Genomic DNA, 25,513 nt, shown 5'->3' with positions numbered 1-25,513 from the left:
TCCGTCCCGCCATAGCCTATTCTGTCCCCCCGCCATGGCCAAATCTATTCCATAATGCCAGCCTACACGCCTTGACTACTCGAAATCCAATAACACCCAAAGATATTTTTAATTTAATACATAAAGTAAAGGGCTGATCTGAGGTTATTAATTTGCTGGAAAATAATCCTTTCCACATCCTTTCCACTTAAATCACATGACCCATATTGCTCTCTTGAATAATCTTGAAGTCATAATCGTTTGTACGGTCATCATGCCTTTCTCATCTTGGGTGTATCTAAATAACTGTTAGAAATTGCGACCTACCCAGCTTTACAAGCCAAAAAAATAAATTCCTGAACCACAGAAATGGAGGCTGTCTGCAAGCTGAGTCATGCCAAATAGACTTGTATCTTGTTTTTTTTTTTTTTTTTTTTTTTTTTTTTATACGCTGCCTTTAATCTCCAGGAGGATTATGCACGCTTCACACATCCACACCATGAAGACCAAACCTAACAACCCACTTTTACTCTCAAGGGGGTATTAAAGTTGTTAGGTATTACCATCACATCTGAACAAACCCCACCTTCCTCCCTCATTCTCACTTGCTCTAATGTCCATCAATGAGTCTATTCAGGTGAGAAACAGCGTCCAGATGGTGAATATATCTGGGGTGCCTGAGCAACATTTCTCTAAATGAAGAAGCTGTGATGATTAGTTAAATATTTTGAACAAATAAATAAGTCCAGGTGACTTGATGCAACTTTACCAGGATGACTAAGAGTGTTTTAACATTAGGCACGATTGATTTGTACTGTGACTCTCCAACACAGCACATAGCAGGAAGCTCCTATTTGGCTTGTGTAAACAACGAAGTTAACTTTCACGCTATGCCTAATACAAGGTGATTTAACTTAAAAGAGGCCCCAAATATTCCATAAAAACCCTCGCAAGGACGAAGCAATCCTCTTTTCTTCAAGCACAGAATTGTGTTCTCAATGATCAAAATAAACCAGACTATAATGTCAAATGTTCTTGGAAACAAATCCCGAGGCCATAAATGAACGTTTAAATGAATAAAATTAAAACAATCTATAGTTTATCATTATCTAGAGTACATCATCTTTATGTGTAGTGTGCATAATTTGACAATTATTTTAAATGAGCTTCGTTACAGCTATAAACTCGCTAGGTTTAGTTACGTTTATATTCAGCAAAAAAACAAAAAATAAATTATTGCAAGCATCGATGAGCGGGCCCAAACACCTGTGGCATCACCACCCGGCGCACCCGAAAGACAATAGTCACAATGGGCCCATGCATTTAAAGGGGACATAAGACTACCATTATGAAACTAATTACAAAAGGATGAATTTTATGTTTAGACCTCCAAAAGGCCCCAGATGTTGGAAAAAAAGCATCACACTCAATATGATGTCACTTAATATAATGTCACACAAAGTAATTTTCGGCATATGTTCAAGGCATCGTCACGGCACGTTTGAGATGTCAAAAATCCCTCCCCAATTTTGCATCCTCAATGTCTTGAGATCAAGTTGGCCTGGTTTGTTGGCCATTGTATAAATCCCCTAGGAAAAGTATTTCAAAACGTCCCAAAATAACCAACTTTCTGTTGAGTTGAGCCCATGACATGCAATGCAAAAATTAGTTCAGCTCAAGGAGCTCTTAATGTATACCGTTTTTCGTGTGTATGAGCTATGCAGCGAAATCTTGTGTGAGGGCCCTGTGCCACGCCCGAGGCCCAGACTCTCGGGCATCCTCCGAATGGCAGCAGATTCCAACCTGTCTGACAATTTCCATGACTTTTTGAGCATGTTGAGACCCCGAAAAAAGCTCTGGATGGTGAAGGAAAAAAATCCTTAGAAGCCCTCACACACTATGACGACATAGAACTGGTGTCATAGTGCTTAGGCCATAAAAAACCCCACAACTATTAACATTAACTCTAACAACTTTCAGCATTAAGCAAAGGTCAGAAACTAAGACGGGGCTCAATCTAATAAAGTTGAAAATCTGTATTATTTAAAGATAATTCTATCCACCGCTACAAACAACTCCTGAACCTTGCAGTTTATTAGTAACAAATGTTCATGTGGATGAAAACAAACATGGAGTGTGGCAAGCCAGTGCAGCTGTCACAGATTTACAAGTCTTCTTTGGACACTAAGTGTTTGCAGGCCAGAATCAATGTGTTATTGCATAAGATTTTCAGCAGCGTTCAAGTGCCGGCATCTGTTTGCGTTCCCCCTTTTTAATTATTTATTTTTTTTAAATACTGCATGCACTGCATACCTCTGCTGCTCCTTTCCATGAGCGTGTCGCGTCGTCCAGCTCGCCGAGAGCTCCGGGCTGACTGCGAGCACCCGAGCAGCGCTCCTGCACCTGCGCCAGCGCCTCCGCCAGGCACGACTGCGCCACCGGCTGCACTTTCTGCAGAGCCTGAGACAGGAACTGGAAATGAACTTGCATCACGGTTAGAAAACAGCGACCCAGTACCTGAGGGGAGAAATGAGAAGAAAAGCAAAACATGAACACCAGGAAAAGTTAACCTTAAAAAAAGGGGGGAAAGTTTGACTAAGTCAGAAAGTCGAGAGAATGGCAGAGACGATTTATGATTTTCCCTTAGAGTTAGAGAGTTGATTATCTAAAAAAAAAAAAAAAAAAGATAGTTATGTCCTTTAATGTAAATTTGTAAGAATCATGATTAAAATAAAAAAAATATTTCCAAGATGCCGCCAAAAGGCTTGGTCCACTCCACAAGTAAAAAAATAAATAAATAAAAATAAATAAATAAAAAAAGATGAGCAATACATTCATATTGCAACAAACTGAACGTTAAACGTATATGTTTATTATTGCATAATCTTATCGGTAATGAAAACACCTCCGATGGTTGGTTCGACCTATGTAGTTACTATTTCACATGAACTAAGATGAGATTTACGATGATGTAATAAGCCACTTGGAATAGCTGATTTATATTCTCTAAACAGAACATAAATCAACCAAATACGCGGCACTGATGATGTCGCGTCTAAACAGCAGTCTATTTCCGCTCTCAGGTACAATCAGCTTATGTATTACTGCATCGTTCCCGAGCAATTCCCACTAATCAAAATGAACCAGATTTTGGAATAAACTGATTTCGGAAACGATCCTGGGGGTCATAATGTGAAAACTCCTGTAACTCAGTGTTCAAGATCAGAGATCAAATTCTGACTCATCTTATGTCTATTTACGTTTCAGATTCTCAAACAGAATAAAAAAACCACCATCCAAAATGACCGCCTCAGCTTTGAGGCTAAGGGGTTTGTGTTGAGTGCCAGAAATAAATCACAGTGTCTAGCATCTAATGACCTGATAAAGTATAAACATAACTGTGTAGGTGTATATTTAATCATTCTGCTAGAGCCCTGCTTTCTCACATTACAACAATTCCTGTTCCCAACCACACCGTGGATATTAATGAAGTGTGGAGAACACTTTATTACCCGCTCAAATGTATTTATAAGGCAAAAAAAAAAAAAGTTGGAAGTACTCGAGTGAGCATTGATATTAATATAGAAATCCGTCAGAATATATAAAGTGTAATGGATAGAACTTGAATTAGTAAAAAAAAAAAAAAAAAAAAAATTTAACCACTAATCTGTGTAATGCGAGATGATATAATTTATAATCTGGTACTCCTGTTACAATTCCTTTGTTCTCTGTTACAATTTACACACACAAACACACACCTGAACTTTACTTTCAATATTAAATCAGACTAGCTAATGTGACATTAGCGTGCTCAGATCTTTAATTCAACATGTCATAATTTAGGCTTTATAGTCATCCGATAGCTTTAGTGGGGAAAATCAGACAAACAACCACAAGACAAAAAAAAAAAAAACAGACCTCAAATAAAACCTGTTCAGGAATCTGTTCTTTAGTCTCGTATCATGTGACACGGGGATTATTTTTATTCAGATCGAGTTGTGGGATGAATACCTGCTTATTCTGCTTGTTAACACCCTGACTCTGAGCAGATGCACCAGCATACATAAACACCCAGTTAAGTGTAATTATTTAGCCACTTCAATTAAAAGTCATGACGAATTCAACATCTACTCTGGAAACGCTGTTCGATTCATGAAACATGAACAAATATTAAATTTCTCAGATGTATGGTTTATAAGTATTGTGCTCTAACAGTATTAATGTAAACAGAACCCATATTATTTAAACGCACTTGGTGTAAATTTGAGCCTAAAAATAGGTTGACTTCTTAACAAAAACAATAACAAAATGACACTGGACTTAAAGGTCCAATATGTTACTACTTCCTTACATGGTCTCAAAGCCTTGTCTGTGTAGTAATGCTTTAGCTGAAATAATTATCCTCGGATAAAGCATTTCATACCACAAACTGTGAAAAAACAAAAACTTTGTTTCTGTGTCTGTTTACACAAATGAGCATTCTATACTTAAGCCACGCCCAGAGCAACAAGCCAGGGGAGGGGCTCTTCTTATATGAGGTCACATTATGGTGGATTTGTAACTGCCTTTTCCTTTTTGTTTGTTTAAAGTGACAAAAAGCAGGAAATGTTTGTTTTTCCTTATGTTTTTCCTGAACACATGAACGGATGTGGTATTTGTAAATTCAAACAGATACTTAAAATTATGATGTTACAAAATATGTGTATTCAAGTGTCTCTGTAACACACTGTGTGGTGCTTGAGATTAAGTTTCAATCAATAGATCTTTGGTTACAGATTTTTGTTATCTTAAAAAAACAAACAAAAAAAAACAAACACATTTTTACACTTTACCACTAGAGTATATTTTTATGTTATCAGGAGTGGACAAATCCTACATTTATACACCAAAAAGCTGATGTTTCTGTTTGCTGGCCAGTTTCTTGTTTGGGCTTCAGTAGAAGACAATAGCTAAATGTAGTGAAATACAGTAAAACGTTGAGCTAGCTAAAAAGCGATGATGTCTTTCACAGGAAATATAGTCACTTCCATCCTTCCTGGGGTAAAAATACAGCATGTCTTTCTTTGCGATCAAAAGTAGAAATCTTAGAGCTTATGTGATTAAATGTTTTTTTTAAATAGCATTCAAAATGATTGATATTATAGCATGATACTGACCAGCCATAAAATACACTAGAGATTAAAGAAAAGAAAAGGATTCAGTTATGATTTGCAATTATTTTTTGTGGCGATTAATATATTGCGCCATTGACTTTAAAATATATATATATTTTTTTTATTACATTTATAATAATTGAAAGATGAACCGTTTGATCTGCCAGTGAGCAGAATTGTCTGGTTTTCAGTTTTATTTGGCGTGACCGATCAGTCTAAGATATAAAAACGATTCTTTTCCACAAACGCAGAACTTTTTAAGAGTGGCGCAACAGAAACGCATTTTTATGGCACTACACTACCAAAAGTCATTCATGTTAAAAGCCACCGATCTGCCTTTTCCTCCTAAATCTGATAGTGAATTAGTCTCAAACCTACTCATTTCACAAGCTTACACAAGTCTCAAAACACAGCGAGCGCTAATTAGTCGGAAATCACGTGCACGCAGGACTTCTTAGCGCTCGTGTTTAGAAGCCGCACGCAACTGTCGAGTAGTGTTTTGAGACTTTGGAGGCGTTTAAGGAGGTAAAACATCTCCATTTATTTTTTTATAATCCTACAGGTGGCGTACTCTGGACTATTTACACATTTTCATCTTGTGCGGTAGGAGAGGATTATTGTTTAGAAATGATAATTATGGCGGATGACATAACAGAGATATATAAAATTAAATATTAAAGATATTATATTAAATATTAAACTTTTGTATTGGAAATTATTTTGTATTGTTTAAATGTTGCGCTTGTTTTTTCTTAAGTAAGAAAACTAATGATATCTTAAAACAGGGCTACATTTAAAGTCTACATTTAATTAAGTTCTCTGAAACTTTTTAAAAGTTAAAAATTGTAACAGGATCAGTGGAAAATTTAATATTAAATCTGGATATTTATAAAATCATGATACTTATGGAACTGGCACTGAGGTATCGTGATGATATTATATCGGGTAAAGATGCACCGAAATGAAAATTCTGGGCCGAAAACGAAACCGAAATTTTTGGATGCACTTGGCCGAAAACCGATACCGAAACCGAAAATGGCTTCATTAAAAAACATGTTTAAAATATTTTCTTTTTGTTTTTCTATGAAAAAAAACCCACAAATTAATTAAGCAATCAAACTTTTATTGATAATAAATAACAGTAATAAGGCTGTTTAACAATAACAAAACTTGCTTCCAAGTGCTTCCAAACTGCCGACATACTCCGTGTTTGATGCGTAATGACAGCGCGAACGAGACGGGAGGATGGGAGAGGCGTGGCGACAATTTCGGCTTTTATTTTCGGCGCTTTCTTATGTTTCGGCCGAAACCGATAATGCTATTTCGGCCGAAAATTTTCGGCGGCCGAAATTTCGGTGCATCCCTAATATCGGGTGGTAACTGGTGATTCCCATCAATAATACAGTAGACACAACTTGTAATCCACACTTTTCATTCAATTAATAAGAAAGCTAAAGCTAAGCTATGAGTTGAGTCTCCCTTCATTCCTTTATACATGGTGGAAGAGCTCCATTGCATCTGCATTTTAGACATCCTTAATTGGGAATATCTCGCTCTCTTTCCCTTACATTCATCCTGACATGACGTCCGAGGCCAGAGCGGAAAAAACACTACGCCTGACCCACGCACAACATGAGATAAGCCTCAATTTGGCCGACAGCTCCACATGTTGCTGTTCGCCTGACTTGCTTCCAAACATCTCAGATTTCTTCTATAATTGACTCTCGTGCTCCACTACAAGCAACGTGTGTAGAGAACGATGCTGACTGACTCGCAGACACACAAAACCACACTGACATTTTCCTTTTTTGCAGCGTGCAAGAGAAGAGGAAAGACGAGATGACGCCACATCCCTTCTTCAGCAGTGAGGCCGGGGTGCATTTTCACAGGTGCATGCTGAAAATACCTGCAGGCTGAGTTGTAAAAAGCAAAAATATGTGCCCCTCCCCGTAGCAGCAGCAGACAGGAAAAACAAGGCTGCGCTAGTTTCAGTCGCGCACACAGAGTACGAGGCAGCCCTGACCCCAAGAACGAAGCTCAAATAATGAAACCGGACTGGCTTGACTTAGTGTCGGGAAAAAAAATAAAAAATATCAAGAGACTTTTGGAGAAAGGTCAGTCATGAAGTGTTAAAGAATGTACTGCGACAATGACTAGAACAAACTAGTCTAAACTAGAAGAAGGAAGTTTTACTGGATGAGGAAAGTTTAACGGATGTGGGCTAACAGTTTGGGAACATTTGACCTTTAGTTGACAAGACAGTAAAATTAAACTTTAGAAGCAAGCAAGGGCCACACCCCCTGCATTTAAACTGAGAGATAAAAGCCACACCCCCTGCATTTAATCTGAGAGGTAAAAGCCACACCCCCTGCATTTAATCTGAGAGGTAAAAGCCACACCCCCTGCATTTAATCTGAGAGGTAAAAGCCACACCCCCTGCACTACAAAGTGAGTTGTAAAAGCCACGCCCCCTGCATTTAAACTGAGAGATAAAAGCCACGCCCCCTGCACTGCAAACTGAGAGGTAAAAGCCACACCCCCTGCATTTAATCTGAGAGGTAAAAGCCACACCCCCTGCACTACAAACTGAGGGATAAAAGCCACGCCCCCTGCATTGAAAATGGGAGATAAAAGCCACGCCCCCTGCACTACAAACTAAGTTGTAAAAGCCACACCCCCTGTATTTAATCTGAGAGGTAAAAGCCACACCCCCTGCATTTAATCTGAGAGGTAAAAGCCACACCCCCTGCACTGCAAAGTGAGAGATAAAAGCCACGCCCCCTGCACTGCAAACTGAGAGGTAAAAGCCACGCCCCCTGCATTTAAACTGAGAGGTAAAAGCCACGCCCCCTGCATTTAAACTGAGAGGTAAAAGCCACGCCCCCTGCATTTAAAATGGGAGATAAAAGCCACGCCCCCTGCACTACAAACTAAGTTGTAAAAGCCACGCCCCCTGCATTTAATCTGAGAGGTAAAAGCCACACCCCCTGCACTGCAAACTGAGAGATAAAAGCCACGCCCGTTGCACTGCAAACTGAGAGGTAAAAGCCACGCCCCCTTCATTTTTAAACAGAGATAAAAGCCACATCCCCTGCACTACAAACTGAGTTGTAAAAGCCACACCCCCTGCACTGCAAACTGACGGCATAAGCCACACCCCCTGCACTGCAAACTGACGGCATAAGCCACACCCCCTGCACTGCAAACTGACGGCATAAGCCACACCCCCTGCACTGCAAACTGACGGCATAAGCCACACCCCCTGCACTGCAAACTGACGGCATAAGCCACACCCCCTGCACTGCAAACTGAGAGGTAAAAGCCAAACCCCTGCACTGAAACTGACAAACAGAAGCCACACCCCCTTGTGTTTAAACTTAGGCAGAAGCCACACACCCCTGCAGGTGAAACCCTAAATGCAGGGGCCAGGCTCCACCACTGAAACCCTAAACACACTGACCACGTCTCTTTTACAAAGCAGATTAAATAGTTTTCAGATCCAATAGCAAATAAAATTTTTGAAAAAGACCAGACCTGAGATATTTTACATAACACCCATTAAAATGGTGGTGTTTTAAGGAGGGAAAACCCCAGACAGAAGACGACACCATATAGCCAGGCACCCTGGGTATTTATACACTTCCTATTTGTTCTTCCCTGCAGATAATAGCAGTGTTTAATTTAGACAAAAGCAGTATCAGATATCGCAGGGAAGCAGGGAAAAACCCGGCATCGGACCAATGCAGCTTCAGTGCAACTCGACACCGCGATCCCCACAGAGCGCAGGCTTCCCTGGAACAAAAAAAACACCGAAAACAAGATCCTCAGAAACACCATACCGTGTGCACTCAATATCTTCTGTCTCCAAGTGTATGTGAGTGTGTGTGTGTGTGTTTTGCTTTTGCCTGTCTGGAATTCTGGTCCCTGTGCCTAGCTTCTGAGCTCAGCAGACAGCGGGCTAATAGACCGTGACATTTTTATGCATATTTGGCAGCTGAGTCGCACAAACCAGACACCGAGCATTACTCCAAAGAACAAAAAAATAATAATTTGTTTTCCGTGCATTCTGGACTTACCAAGAAAAATGAAAAAAAATCGAGTACTTTTTAGTTGCATTCCAGCGTTCTCCGAATACAGAATCCCAAATTAACTTTAAAATCATCAAAGAAACTATTTTGATGGAGAAAACATCAGTCGTCAGTTTACTTATAGGAGGTTTCTGGGATATCTGACGTCTCTGACGTGAATATTCAGGACAAGTTTGCTTCAGTTAACATTCTTTTAAATAACAAACTTAAAAGGATTCCTCAAGAATCGGAAGTGCTTTAAGACTCACCAACGTTCCAAACGGCTCGGGAGGAAGAGCGCATGTAAATCGTTTTAAAATCTGCTTTGAATGTTGCTTGGTGCGTTCCAGTGCAATGCTGTACGAAAAACATCTAACAGGAACGCCAGTTAAATTACGGGAACCAGACAACTCAATGACAAAGAGATTGCTGGCAGGTTCTGCATTTCTGGATCAACTTTACTTAAAATCATGGTAGAGTTTATCAAAAGTACCTATCAGACTGCAACACACACTGTGACACGGCCAAGCTAACCATTTACCCCAAACGACCACGTGTTTTATTCCTCTTATAAAACAGCGATGTGTCAGTATTAACATATTCAATAAGTAAAAAAATAAATGTTGCATGCAACGATGAGCAGGCCCAGGCACCCTTTGACATCGCCACCCGCACAGCAGAAAATACAATGGCCACAGTGGGCCCATGCATTTAAAGGGGACATACCAATACCATTATGACATAATTTTAGAAAAAGTGGTCATGTCTAGACCTCCAAAAAGCCCCAGATGCTGGAATTAAAGCATGACACTATAATGTCACTCAATTTAAAATCACTTAATATAATAATTTTTTAATATTCTAAAATTCTATTTTTTGTTTAACTGTATAGTGTGATGTATTTCATCGTAGAAAAAAAACTTCTTTTTAGGTCACAGACAGTCATATAAGCCTGTATTTTACCTCACATCATACTCTGTATATCGTTGTGTCAATTATTTGACAAAATTTGAATTGAAGAGAAATTCATCACAATTTTATGATTAATGATATACAGTACCAGTTAAAAGTTTGGGCGTTCTTTCTAATTCAATGTTTTTTGTGATTTATTTCTTACATTCTGTTTTATAACAATACTTAAGATTTTAAAAATAAGAACAATGAAACAGCAGTATTGTCAAGTGCATTTGCAAGCCAAGGCACTCGAAGACCATCGCAGGAATGCAAGACCAAGACCCACCCCTGCTGCAGAGGAGAAGTTCACCAGGCTCAGAAATCATAGATTAACAAACAGCACCTCAGATTAGAGCCGTTAACAAAGGCTTTACAGAACATAGGTAGCAAACACGTCTCAATATCAACTGTTTAAATGAGATTATTGCATATTATAAAAGGCACTGTTATGATTGGCAGTGTAGAAATCACTGGTACACATTTACACTGAATTTCAAATGCTGACTAAGTGAAAGGCACTGACAGCATCAAAAGAAAAGTGAATGACGCGAGACTAGCTCACTCTGACCTAACACATGTTAGCAGATGTCAAACCTGAAAAAAAAGGCTACTTTATTCTAATCATACCTAAACAACAGAGCAATATTTCTGTCTTGTTTCTGGTGAGAACTCTAGATTTAAACTTCAGCAGGAAGATAAAAGCTAGCGCAGGCTTGACTGAGGTCTCGCTGGCTCTAAAACGCCTCTCGCTTCTCGCCACAAGACGACCTGCTTTAGGGATTGTGGTGTGCGGCCTTCCTGCTCTGGGCACGACCACATCCACATCCACAAGCGCCGCGGTGCTCATTCGCTCATAAAATACTGTTTTCAGCTCGTTCGAGTCGACAAGCTAAATTTTGCTCTATCCGGGAACTCTGGGGAAAAAAAAAAAAAAAACACGAAGCACGAACAACCTCAGGAACGACCAGCAAGATGAAGGAGAGAGAGAGAGAGAGAGAAAGAGGTAAACACCCTGCACTGCTGAAATACTTTGGTCAAACGAGAGGAAGAAATCATTTATAAAAAAAAGTCTCTTTGGGAAACAATGTTTGAGGCTGAAATTAACTTTATTTTCAAAAACATAAGAGCTTGTTTTTATTTTAGCGGTGACAGCACAAAACTGTGCACGCTACTTACTGGTACACTCGACTCCCGAGTAGTGGTTCGGTTCAGAGTTTGTGGCCTCAGCCGTTTACAGATTCTTCCTTAGAACTTAGCTAATAACTGCTTGCGGAAACCCCTGCAATTTTGCGAAAGGAGCAAATATTCTTTTATCGCTTTTTCCCCCCATGGGAATATATACTTTTTTATGCATTTTGATGCTCAACTATTAAGAACAATATACTACAACACTAATGTTGTGACACACAATTTAGTACTTTAGCTGAATTTGCATTTATATGTATAACAACCATTGCTACACACTCTTACAGTGTTTGCAGAAGATTTGCACTTCGAATTCGACATTCAACACTAATCTCTACAAATCGTGATCTCAATGATGTCATGCCGTATGCGGTATAACAGGGACCCACGTTTCCTTAGAAGCCAGCAGAGTTTCGTTTTTTCTTTCATTTTTTTAAAAAATGTAATAAAATACAAATCGAGATCCATATTGGACTTGAAAATGTTTAATATATGAACTTGGAGATTTCATTTTATGAACACTGAAGATTTTTCCCGATGTCAGCAGAAAGTAAAGCATACACTTTTCCTCTGAATACGGCTTGGTTTGTTTTTTGACATTGCTCCTTCATGAAAACGAGAAAGCAAGAAAAAACTCCACAAGTTCCGGTTTGACGTGAACGCCTGCTGTATGTCATTAATAACTTTGTGATATAAACTAATTTTTGTCTAGTATCATTATATAAAAATGCTACAGTACAAAGCAGCACAAATATAGTCCTGAAAGAAATAAAATAAAAGGGAACATCTCAAGGAACATGAGGGAAATAACTCGCAATGTAATAAGCAGAACTTATGTCCTTGTTCTCCCTCGTCAGCACTTTGACTCAGCAAATATTTAAATAGGCGATACTTTCGAGAAGTGGCCGAGGCAACAGGTCAAACATGATTCATTACCTCGACCAGCAGCGCGTCCTGAAACTGGATTTAAGTGAATTGTAAGCGGTTGGGTCAAACACTTTTTTTATGTGAAAAATGCGAAGTAAAGTGTGATTTTTAGAGCGATGTGTGAATACAGATCGTTGAAGAACGAATCTTACCTCCACGTCCTGAAGGCTGAAGTCATTCTGGTCTTTGAAGTTGGCAGCCCCAGCGCTGAGCTCCATGAGCATCTTGGCGATCTCGGGCTTTATGGCGGCCGTGAGGCGGCCGGCCGCCTCCATCACGTGCTCCTGCACGTCCTTGAGCTGCGTGGCAGCTTTGGAGTAGCGCGAGTTGCGAAACACACTGCCAAAGAGATCCGTCAAGAAGGCGCTGGCGCGGCAGAAGACGTTTAGAGCGTCCAAGTACTTTGAGATCCCTTGCTGGATGTCGGCGATTGCGGTTGTGGCGTTGCCCGGGACCGAAACATCGGGACAGGCAGTAAGGGTGGGGCCTACAGGTGCCAGCGAGGTCGGGGTGGAGCAGGAGGTCCCGAGCGGCGCGCTAAGGGCTCGGCTCAGCTCGGGGAGCGGGTATTGCTGGTGCTGCTGCTGCTGTGCTTTCTGCTTGGACCCGCCAAGCAAGAAGCGTCGCTTATAGTCCATTTTACTTTCTTGCGTGCTGCAACAATACATAAGTAGTGGACGTGGCCAGGAAGTGCCCTTTCCCACCACGAGCTCGGCAAAAGACTCTCTTCTGTTTGTCTTTATTCTGATTTGGAAATCGATAACGATTCCTGCCTGGATGTTCAGCCACAGAAACCTTTTTTCTTTCCTCCTCAAGTAAACTGATAGCTTAAATGCTCCATGAGCCAGATAGTCATGTTAGTATTCCTTATTGTGGCAGGAAAGAGAGAGAGAGAGAGAGAGAGAGAGAGAGAGAGACAAAGACACGAGTATGACGTCTGAATGAGACGTGCAGCACTGCTGTAGCTCACAATGTGGCAAAAAAAAGGAAAGAAAGAAGAAAAATCTAACAAACAAGATCAACGCTTTGATCTTATATTATTTCCTGTAAAGATAAAACCTCTATCTTCACACCACGAGTAACTATAAATCCTTGAACAAAAACAAATCAAAAGAAAAAAAACCAAAGTGCATAATAATAATAATAATAATATATTCTTCAAAACGGAAGTGGGAAAAATATCCTTATAGCTTTCTAAAGTATATTAATTCAGTTTTTATGTATGTGTATATATATATAGACCTCTATTAAAAAATAGAAAACTTTAAAAAGGTGTCTGAAAGAAAAAACAAACGAAAGAAAATCCCACAGTATGATGATGAGTATAGTGACGGTCCACTGGTCAACAGTAAGAGGGGAAAAAAAAAGTGAAGTAAATGTCCGTCCAGCTACTGGATGGACGATGAAGCCTTGGCACAGACTGAACGCTAGCAGGATGACAGATCCGGTCTGTCAGAGAGATAACACATCCAGATCCCGTCCAGAGTTCCTCCCCGATACCTCGGAGGTAGTTAATCTTCAAAAGGAAGCGTGCGTACGTTAGCAGATTTCTGATGCTCCGTGAAAGGCGACACAAAGCGCAGCGTGTCTCTGTAAGGCCTCACCTTCACGGTCACTTCCTGAAAGAGGGACAGAGAGAGAGAGAGAGAGAGAGAGACGAACACGCATGAATTAATTTATATATACAAAATGATTTGCAATAGTATATATATATACACACACACACACACACACAATATCATACACTGTGTAGTTAAAAAGCAATGCACAGCACCAACCAAAGAGGTCAAAGGTCATTTTTAACCTCACAATAGCTTCTGCTGGAATAATGGCGTTTAAGAGTTAGTGACCATGGAAACGTAGCGTCATATCCGCGGCACTGGCTGTGCTAGATGCACAGGCCATCGCTTTCAGGAAAACCCACATAGGACACACGACATGTCGGGACACGGAGCCAGGAGGAGACCGAGCCAAAGTGTCCCATTGTTCAGAGACACTGGAGATCTGTATGCGTAAAATCAATACCGCCATTCAGCCCATTTCCACCACCGGCGCACTCACACACACAAATACACACACACACACACACACAAATACACACAAATACACACACACACACGACATAAAGGAGCGACACGCGCCATTGGTCAGTTTGCACACATGGAAATAAAAAAGTCGATGTTTACATTTATTTATGTGACAGACACTTTTATCCAACACAGAGATGGGAAATGATTGAAGCATTCAGAGCTGAGCTCATGAGCTGTATCTCCAGAAAAGGTTCACGGATCAGGTTTATGGCTCTCACACATAAACAAACACAATACTAATTTCTAAACACACTTCCTGTTTAAAATATCTGCGTGGGTCCTAATACTATTTTACTAAGCGTGCTTGATTGACATACTGTATCCTGATAATCACGCTTAATCACCAATTTTCTGTCCAAAGTATTTGAGTACGGCCTAATAATATTCTAATGAGCTTGTCTTAGTGTCAGCATCCGGTCTAAACATTTTGGGGCGTGGCTTTAGCATCCGATGAGCTTGATGGAGTGCAGTCAATTTCAATTTCCATTTCCTTCCTGTATAAAGTGTTTGGGGTGTGGCCTAACTGTTATAGTTACTGATATATCCATATCTAAAGTAATAATCTTATTATATATAAATCTTAATATAATAAGACTGTAAAGTAGGAATTTCTTTACATTGAAGATAATTGCGGAAAAAAACAACAACAACAGCGTAATAGACAAAAATCCAAAAAACATCTTGATGTGTTCTGTCTGTTTTTGCATGTTCATGCAGGAACCACTGAAGGAATTTTTAATGAGGTTTATAAAGTATTAGGGGCGTGGTCTAACAATCTGATTTGCATACTTAACAGCAATCCACCAATATAAAGCATCAGGGGTGTGGCCTAACATTCTGATTAGTATGCTTAACAGCAATCCCTTAATATGAATTAATGGGGGTGTGGCCTAACATTCTGATTATATTGGGAGATTGCTGTTAAAGTTTCAATGTAGAGTATTTGGGTGTGGCCCTATTATAATAATGATAATAATAATAATAATAATAATAATAATAAGCCTGTTGTAACTAAACGTTTAATGTTGTTGTTGGTCTTCCGCATGGCAGGCGAAACACCTACCACTGAGCACGAGTGCCCTTGTAACTGAATGTTTAATAGCGACGTGCAAACCAGCTAGGTGCATACTGCCACCTGCTGGATCGGAGAAGGTAAACACACAAGCACACATAAGTACAGAGAATAGTAATAATAATAATAATAATAATGTGAACTTGGAGGAGGAGGGATCGATCCTGGGCAAGGAACAAATCAACATGAGTCTGGGTCAAACGAGCACTACCCTGGTAACTCCACCTCCTAAAAAAAAAAGTCCTAGTGTCCTAGCGCACATGGTTCCCACAGGACAGGCGGTGGAAAATTAATCGTTTTGTTTGTCAATGCATTTTTTTTTTTTCCCTCTACTGCCACCTCTATGGAAAAACAGACACCACACGCCTGGTCGGAAAGAAACCTCTGTGTGTTACGATGTGATGCACATGGCCCTGTGTGTGTATCGCGCTCCTGGTTGGAGATAACGCTTTAGAGAGAGAAACAAAGTTGAGGGGGAAAAAAAATTAAATAGAAAATAGGCCTTTTCCTGAGGATGCGCCTGGTCGACTTCGCCCCTCTCGTTTCTCCCGTCATCACAGTTACACTAACATTCCAGTACAACACGTAGTTTGTTCCACTGATTTCTAAACCTGACAAAGTGTGTGTGTTTGTGTGTGCGTGACGGAGAAAGTGCACCAAATAAAGAGACACACAATGTGGTACTAAATAAACACTGAAAAAAGTTTTTCAGTGTGCTGGAAGTCCCGTGGCTTTCCACAGCTTGTCTGTGTGTGTGTGTGTGTGTGTGTGTGTGTGTGTGTGTGTGTGTGTGTGTGTTTAGGGTGGAGGTGACGACAATGAGCAATCCTGCTTCCAACACCAGCGCAAACAGATTCTTGTGTTTATTCAGGCTGGCCATTATGTCACCTCAGCTATACAGCATGTCGAAAGGCTCTTCGGTGCAAATCCTCTGCCTCCTCAAAAGCAAACTGCCCCACCACCACCACCTCATGTCTTTCGATTTTAAGGATGGGCTCTAAACAAAGTTCCTGGCCACAAATTCAAAAGAGGCACGCAAGTGATACACGGGAGCAACTTGGATTCCACTGATGAAAAACTTATGACTGAGAAAACTCCAAAGCGCACAAGGAGGAAATCAGGAAGTCCCGTGATGATCGGTGAGAAAAGCAAAAAACAAAAAATGAATGAAGATAAAAACCATTTACACAACCTGGGGCAGCAGGGTGCATCGCCAAGCAGCTTTGACATTATCGTTTCCTGTGTGTGTGTGTGTGTGTGAACCCTGTCACCTGAGTAGGTGTGGATACGTGAGCTAAAGAGTTTAAAGACTGTAATGGAATCGATATTGATGCGACTGCCTGCACTTTCCTTGTCCTGGTGCGGAGAGAATCAGTGCTAATAAATAAATAAACAAACAAACTCTTACAGAGAGAGAGATTAAAATGATTATGTGAGGGATAAGGTCAATAAGATAAAAAGGGAAAGAGAGAGAGAGAGAAAGAGAGAGAGAGAGGATGTGAGAAAAAAAAAAGGAAGTGATGATTGGAGAACGGAGAGCAGAAAAGAATGAGAGAGAAATTGAGGGAGAGACAAAGGAGAAAAAAGATCAAGAGAGATAATGGGAGGTTGAGAAAAAAGAGAGAGAGAGAGAGAGAGTGAAAGTGGAGGAGGAAGTGAATGAAAGAATGAGAGAAAGAGAGAGAGGAGATGAGAGGAGAAGAGAATACGAGTGGGAAAGAATGTTTGAGAGTGAATGAGAGAATGTTCAGCCTAGCGATCTCTCTAACGCTCTGAACGTGAGACCGGCTCCGGTTTCTCCTGGTGCTTTTTCACTGCTGCTGCCACAAATCACTCTGTGAGCCTCAGAGAGTCTCAGGCGTGCTGCACTCATCGCATCTCATCTTTACGAGTGGAAGCAAAAACACTGTAAGGCTGATTCTTAAATAAAGCAGGTGTACAGGTGTTACCTTTAAAACATATACATATATACAGACAAAGAAGTACGAGAGTGATCAGCGATTTCCCTTCAAGATTACGGTCTCACTCCTGTGCAGGTGTGAATGTGTTAGTTCCTTATGACTGTGGTGCAATGATTCTTGTTTTGGGTACCTGGTGCTAAAATAACTCACAGAAGAGCGTAAACAGAAGCGCGTGGATATCTACTACCACAACATTTGGACTTAAATACACTAAAGAAGGTCAAAGATTTTTTTTTAAAGAGAATTATTACCAGTGACAAGACACAAGTTCATCACTACAAGCCTGAGAGTAAACAGCAGAGTATGGAATGAAAAAATCCTCAATCTCCAAAAAGCATAAGGCATTCTCCCTATAGTCCTGATACCCCCCCCCATTAAGCTGTTTGGTCTCCTGAAAGTTGCCCTATGAGGACGAAGATTCACTCCTGATAAAGACAGAGGGTGCACTCTTGTGTGGCTCGCAGCGCAACCTAAAACATTTTTTTTAAATAAGGGAATACGAAAGCTTGCTAAAAGATGAACAAAAAGTATTGATAAACAAGGAGATGTTGTAAAAAAAATTTAATATATATATATATATATATATATATATATATATACATACACACATACACACACACACGTTTGGCCTTATATACATTTTAAAGCCAGAGTGCGGATAATTTTTGACTTACCCTCGTACTAGCAACTTGGCAAGACCTTAAGAGTGAACCTGACCGCATGCTGCTAACAAACGAGAACATGACAACTTCAGAAGTGTTTCCAACCACTTGTTCACTTTTAATAGCTGTTTTAGTGTCTACTATCCTTGAGATGTCTAGAGATGTAGTGCCGAGAGAGAAAGAGAGATAGATCAAGAGAGAGAGAGAGAGAGAGAGATAGAGCAAGAGAGTGAGATGGAGAGAGATAGGGAGACAAAGAGATAGAGAGAGAAAGAGAGAGAGAGTCGTTTGAGTGTTGCTTTGGCTCTCACAGTCGTCCTGGACATCTGGTGCCAATGAAGCGAAGGAATGTTTTAGCTCACAGCCCGTCTGGGAGTCGTCCGCGCTTGCAGCGCTACAGCCTGATAAAGCTAACAGTCGCACTTCTCATACACGATGTTAAGACTTCACATTACAAACGTTTTGCACAACTAACTCCAAGTGCATTTTAACGAGATCCTTTTTTAAACAAGATTAAAAAAAAAAAAAAAGGTCAAACCTCACAGAGCGACATTTTGCAACTTTGTTACAACAGAAATAAACATGCTTATACAGTACGAAGATACCCTGTTTATGAGGAATTGTTTGAGGAATGTTTTTTTTATCTAACTCAATTAATTCGTAAAATGACATGGAATTAGAGACGTATCCGATCTGAATGACCGCTGCGCACTTCAGGTGTGTCAAACCGCTAGCCGTCTGCTATGCATCACTTAAGCGAACCAGCAAAGTGTAGGAGTCGAATTTACTACAAGAAATATAGGTGTTGACACGGCACGATATGTTGCGCACATAAATGAAGAAGTTCAATGTATGCAAAGTTGGTATTAGCATATAAATCAACCTTAACCACTATAGCATTTTAGCTAAGCTAAAGCTAAGCTCGGTTGTGGGTTGTAACCGAATTAGGTAGGCGGATTCCAAACAACAGCCGGACTCCGTCCATTCCACCTATATGCCCATTTATGGATTACTAAGAGGTTTAGGTGGTTCAGTTTGTGCCAAAATGGTGACGGTCAGAGCTCTGACAGTTCAGACACTTCAGAAGCACTTTTTTAAAAAAACTTATGAGTGACGATACAGAGGGTTTGTCCAGTCTACAGCTGAGACTAGCATCAACTTCCTGCAGTGCCACTAATTAGTACAATAATAATTTATATTTTTTTAACTGCAGAAGTGAGCTGAACTCTGGAATGCATTTTTGCACAGAACAAGGGGTGGTAGAATTTGGCCCTAATTACTTACATTAGCAGGACAATTTATAACGACCACGACTTACTGTAACGTTCTAATATTTACCTCAATATTGATTTAAGGAGTGTTAAAAAAAACTCTCTCTTTAAGACTGCAGCCGCTGAAAATGGATTCTTTCCAACACACTTAACTTTACAGTTACAGAACGAAGAGTTAGTCATAATCCCAGACTTTCCTAAATGTGCCAGGTCTACCAGACAAGTCCAAGAAAAACTACCCGTGTCTGAGTGCAAATCGTTGCGTTAGATCCGACCGAGTGGTGTGTTGACTTCTGCACATTTCCTTTTGTTTTTTTAAACATCATATGACTAAAAAAAAAACTTTAATCTGACAGAAAAAACATTGCAACTGTACTTGAGGTGTTTCCTGATTGGCCAAGACACAAGAATAAGAAAGAGACAAAGAAGAAGAAGAATCCTCATAAAAACACCAGAGTTCCAGTAAGAGGTGCTTGGACCGCTCAGAAACATGAGACACAACCCCCCAAATATATTAAACTAGTCACTTAGGTAATTAATTATACAGTGATGTACTGAGTGTCAATTTTCTTTCCTGTCATCAAAAATGTCTTTACCAGACTTTTTTTTTTTTTATTGCTTTCTGGTACACAAAACAACCCTAAAAACAACCAAAACTATTAAACATAGTCTGGTTTTTTAAATCAGGGTGAAAAAGTGTTCTCTGGTTGTTGGATCTCCAAAATCGTCTGGATGCTCAATCAGCTCGTCTGCCGATTTTGTCCGCTTCTACTGAAAAGTCCGTCAACATCATTGGAGGAAATATATAAAGGTGTACGAACCCAGCGTGCTGCAGCATCTCCACAAACTTCTGCTATTGGAACGCTGATCCAATCTAACACACAATACATGTTCGACTAAATTCCTGGCATGTCTTTACAGTCTGATCTGCGACTACGAAGCGAGCAGACAGGGACGAGGACTTTGAAAAACAAATCTAAACTGGCTGATTTTTACAGAGTAAAATCAGTCAACATGGTGTAAATGTAAAAAAAAAAAGACGCTTCCAGGCAAAGCTTTACCCAGAAACAAACTGAGAACTAAACACCAGACTTGTTGGACAACGTGTGTGTGTGAGAGAGAAAGAGCAGTTGTTCAGCTGTGTGTGAGTATTTATGGACATTCCCAGCATGAGGAGGGCAGAGGTCACGCTCAGCAGTCGCACAAGTGGCAGTAAGCAACTGTGTCATCCACTGATGTACACACACGCGCGTACACAAATGCGCGTCTTGTTAAGTGGCAGCTGAACAAAATACAAATCGCACCTTATGTGCGGTTCACTTCAGAAATAAACGTTCAGCTAGAAAGACAACACGATGATGTTTCCACTTTTCAGTAGGTGAAAGTTCACACCAAAAATTCCAACCAACAAATCCCGAGCTCACGTTAAGCCTGCTGTACCAAACCACAGACACAATGAGACCCCCTGACTCCTGCAACGTACCGCCCTCCGTCTCAGCAGAGGCCACCAAAGGTCACGTGGCTTACTCACGTTTCATACTTCAAGTCCGTAGGTGGACGGACGCTGCTCTGGTTTCTGCAGTCAAACACCTCGAGTGGTGTTAAACAGAGATGGGAGACAATAATATATATCGCGTTACACACACACCGTCACACAGTCTTTCGTAAGAGAACAGCGTTCGAATCATAATAAGCACATGGAATTCATTTGGAATCACATGCTGAAGCCACAACGCTGCACTTTGCACAATTTTTTTTTTTTAAAAAGGAAAGAAACTAATCATTTAAATCATCTTCAAGTGGAAAAAAAAAGGATAAAGTAAACAAGGCTGGATGAGGTCATCCTGAGATTGCTATAAATTACGGCATGATGCATTTTTTTCTTTTTGGAGAGATGACAAGTAGGGCTCATCAATATATGGGTTATAAGAGATACAGGATGAGACAAGTGAGTTTATAAAGAGTTTACAGTCTGATCATATCGTGATTTTTCCATGTGGCAATTTGTGTATCGTTTTTTTTTTAGAATTAATTTTTGATTTTTTTTTTAAGAATACACCTGAACTGGTAAAATGGTACTTGTAACCCTAAAATCCTACAGGGGGCGTGCTCTAACCTAGTCACACATTGGCAAGCAGTGCAGCATTCTGTGTGGTAGGAGTGAATTACTTTCAAAGTTTGTTAAGAATTGTACAAAGTCTGAAATAAAAAAGACATTTATATCAAATTGGGATTGCAAAATCATCATGATGCTTACAGAATCGCAATTCAAATCGAATCAGCACCGGGTTATCGTGATAACGTTGTATAAGTTAACATATACCAGTTTGCTGCTAGCTAACTTGTGCGTCATAGGTTTTGGTCTGTGATGTAATAGGTAAAGCGGGAATACTGAAAGGGGCATGTCTGACATACTTTGTATGTAGATGGTCGAGCTATAACCGTTACTCCACTTATAACTGTAAAATGTAAAAGTACTGAGTGTTTGTATCTCTTCTCTCAAATACTACACAGCCCCGCCCCAATCTCGTTCAGCGTAGCCGACATAGCCCACCCCCACTCTCCTTTTCCGTAGCCGACACAGCCCTGCCCCACTCTCTCTCTGTAGCACCTTCGCCTTAGTGAAAGTCCCGCCCCACTCTCCCCACCCCGCATTGCCCCGCCCCCACTCCCCCCCCCCGCATTGCCCCGCCCCCACTGTCCCTCCGCATTGCCCCGCCCCCACTCTCCCGCTCCCGCATTGCCCCGCCCCCACTCTTTTTACATTTATTAGTATAAACAATCCCCCCTTTTTTTTACATTCAGTTTATCAAACACATTGACGCTTGTCATTACTGTAACATTATAATTACAATTATTATATTACATCATAATTTTACACTAATGAGACAGTTTGTTACCGTTTTGTGTTCCCCGACAGTGTTACCAATCCTAGATATTTACACACATCTACAGTGCTGTGAAAAAGTCTTGGACCCCCCCCCCCCCCACACCTTATTTCTTTATATTATGTTAAAAAAATATAGATTAAAGTACATTTATAATTAATGGGATAAAATGTTTTACTGTTAACAGAATGATACAATTTAAAAAAACTGACCTCGGCAACCTCATTTCCCCCCCTTGTCTGTTCAGCATCACCAGTGTACTAATCACCGGCCTAATCGTCTGTCATCATCGGCAACTGTTTCTTACTGGCTCATGCCTAAAGTTAGGTGTTTTTTTTTTTTGCTTCAATGATTCATAGGTCACTGTGTGGCTTAACAAAAAAAAAAAACATTCCTCTAAAACTGCTCTAGAGCTGAAGATACTCTTTTAGGAAAGTCTGACTCTTTGGACGCAAAATATAAAGAAGTGGAGGGTCATGACTTCTCAAAGTACTCAATAGTAAAACAAGTTTTCTTTTGTAATTTAATTTGAAAAGTTGGACTTTCATATATCCAAGATTAAATACATGTAAAGGCAAATATTTAAAGTCCTTTTTGAACGCATTTTTATAGTCGAACAGTCACTACTACTACTATAATAATGATTATTATTATTATTTACATGTTCGGATAAGGGAAAAAGAGTTCTAAACGAAAAAACTGTAATGAATCATTGATCATTTTAGACAAAACTATCGTACTGTCAAAATTTGAAACAGCAATTTGCAGTAGAATTTCCAAAACACAATAAATTTACTTTGCTTAAATATTGGAATATTTAACTTTTGACTTTGAGTAAATTACTATCCATACAGTATAAATCCAGTGTATCTCCCAGTCTAGTTCGGTACATGCGTGGGGAAGTTTGCTGACTTTCCCATGTCTTGATGTATCATGGTTTAATGAACTGGTAATATTAGCTCACCCCTAATTCCCTTTCCTAATTGCACACACTGGTGCTTTTTATTTTTGGAATTTCTTAATCGGAAGGGAAAAAGTCAAAATTTACAACACTGTGCACACGCCAGTTTATTTCATTTCCTCAAAAGAGTAATCTTTCATACGTTTAGTCTAGAGTCGCTTATACAGATGTCACAAATAGTCATGGTTATTCGAACGCTCACCTCAAGCACTAGTCAGAGTGCTAGTAGCTCTCTTATCTGTCTCTTTGGGTTTATAACGATAACAACAACAACGTGAGAAAACACTGACAGTATAATAGACTGTAGGAAGAAACTTTGTTTCAAGAAAAGAACAACAATCAGGGCATCAAATCTGATTATTATTATCAGTAGTAGTATTTTTATTATTACTACTACAAATTAGTTAAGAATTTTTTGCAGATACGAACCAACTGCAGTTTCTTGCAACATTGGTAGATGCAAATAAATCACGAAAGTAGCTCAGGTACATTTAAAAAAAAAAAAAAAAAAAGACACTGCAGTACACCAGAACCCAATATTTACAATTGTATACAATTTTTTTTAGTGTGCAAGTGAATGTAAAGACAGAGCTTACAGTCCAATAAAGTGGAAAACAGCTCTGAGACAAAATGGCGTCCGAGATGAAGTACTCCTTAGGCGCAGTTACGTGTGGGGAAGGTGGACAAATTTAGTCGAGTAGATTGATATGCTTTACATTGTATATTTGTGAAAAAGCCGTACAAGACTCACTTTGTTGGACTTAAGAACAAATCCTACCTAAGAACAAGTTCCATTCCTGGAGCATGTTCGTAGGTCAGGGACTACCTGTATCAATAATAACAATAATAATAATAATAATAATAATAATATTTACAGGTTATGATAAGCAAAATACTTTCTTTAGTAAAAACCTGTAATTAACCTGTAAATCTTTTTATTTGGCCTTAGGTTGTGATTATTTTAGACAAAATAATTGTAGTGTCAATATATGCTCGACTTGTTCAAGCATCTATAAACCAGGGGCCATCCTTCATGTGCCTTATTCCATTTACTTTCCAAATGACAAACACAGCCGGGCTAGTTAGCAAAATTATACACCTCCAAACAAGCAAGCAGGACACCACCATGAAGCACATCTTGCTCCTTCTATTATTACACTACACCGGCAATTCGTTTAACCCCCGAATAAACACACACACACACACACACACACACACACACACTCTTCAAGAGTCGACGGCAAGAGCAAAGTGTTAAAAACACAACCGGGGCACAAGTTTTTAACTTTTTGTCAAATTTTCCACAAGCCGAAAACACAACAACTATTTGAGCTTCTCCAGGGAAATCTCCTATGCAAACAGAGCAGGGAGCGGACAGGCGGAGGACGCGTCACCTCGGAAACCGAACAGGAAAAAGCTGCCATCTCTACTCTAAACACACACACAGCAGTCTAGCCACGGGGTCCCGCAATCTTGCTATGACTGGAGTTAAAAGAAACATTCAGTCTAAAACAACAACTGAAAAACTAAAAAAAATAATAAATAAATAAATAAAAGTTTCCATGGCTCCTGCCAATTTTAGAACGCCGTCTGTTTCATGTCGGGAAAAACTACTCCAGTTCCATGACTCGGACAGGGGAAAAAAAAGTAATAAACTCTCCTTGAACTCAATGATTAGCAAAATGGCTTTCTGATAGCACAGGATGAACCACCGTTGGAGATTAATTATGAACAGACCTTACCGTGACGTGACTTTTTTTTCCCCCTCAACATTTTATAGACAAATCAAAAGTTTTGGTAACAAAAAAAAACAAACAAAAAAAACCACCAACTCCAACTTGCGATTTTGTTAGCTTTAGCAATGTTCATATCAAGAATTAGTCATTATTTATCTGCGTCAAGAATTTAACTGATTAAAATGCATTAACGATGATCATGTTTTGCACAATATTTCTCCATATTTATATTAACTGGAGCGCTCACCACAAGAGAGCGCAACTTGCCATTCCGAGAGCTAATAAAAATATTTTTATTCTGTTTAAGCATTTGGTTTTGTTACTTTGTCTAAGATGAATCATTTATTCCTTGGGATGGTTTAAGTTAAATAATAATAATAATAATAAAAAACAGTATAATCACTGCTAATGGGTAAGTTCTCTGTCTGGGTAAGTTACATTTTTTATTTTTTAACAGAAGTTTGAATTGTCAATGCTTTGTAAAAATTACTTTCTATTTTTCCCCCCCCCCAACTGTTCCATTGGATTAACCTTAGCTAAAGTAGTTACGTATAGCAATAGTTAAAGGAACTTGCAAACTGAGGCGAAAATAAACAAGGAAAACAGT

At 39.7% G+C, this 25,513-nt stretch overlaps 1 protein-coding gene across 3 annotated transcripts in view; it reads right to left on the bottom strand.

Moving 5' to 3' along the window:
• LOC128527774 (granule associated Rac and RHOG effector protein 1-like) overlaps positions 1-25,513 on the bottom strand; it is a 63,941-nt gene that overhangs the window by 26,145 nt on the left and 12,283 nt on the right. For all 3 annotated transcript variants that reach the window (XM_053500346.1, XM_053500345.1, XM_053500347.1), the window contains exons 2-3: positions 12,418-13,884; positions 2,293-2,496 (exon numbers count right to left, since the gene is read on the bottom strand). In XM_053500346.1, the coding sequence (XP_053356321.1) occupies positions 2,293-2,496; positions 12,418-12,933 (720 nt within the window). In that variant the 5' untranslated portion in view covers positions 12,934-13,884. The remainder of the gene's footprint in view (positions 1-2,292; positions 2,497-12,417; positions 13,885-25,513) is intronic.

This window comes from Clarias gariepinus, chromosome 7 (assembly GCF_024256425.1).
Source record: "Clarias gariepinus isolate MV-2021 ecotype Netherlands chromosome 7, CGAR_prim_01v2, whole genome shotgun sequence".
NCBI lineage: Eukaryota > Metazoa > Chordata > Actinopteri > Siluriformes > Clariidae > Clarias > Clarias gariepinus.
Note: the sequence above shows the minus strand (reverse complement) of the source record. Positions and strands in the feature narration are given on the sequence as shown.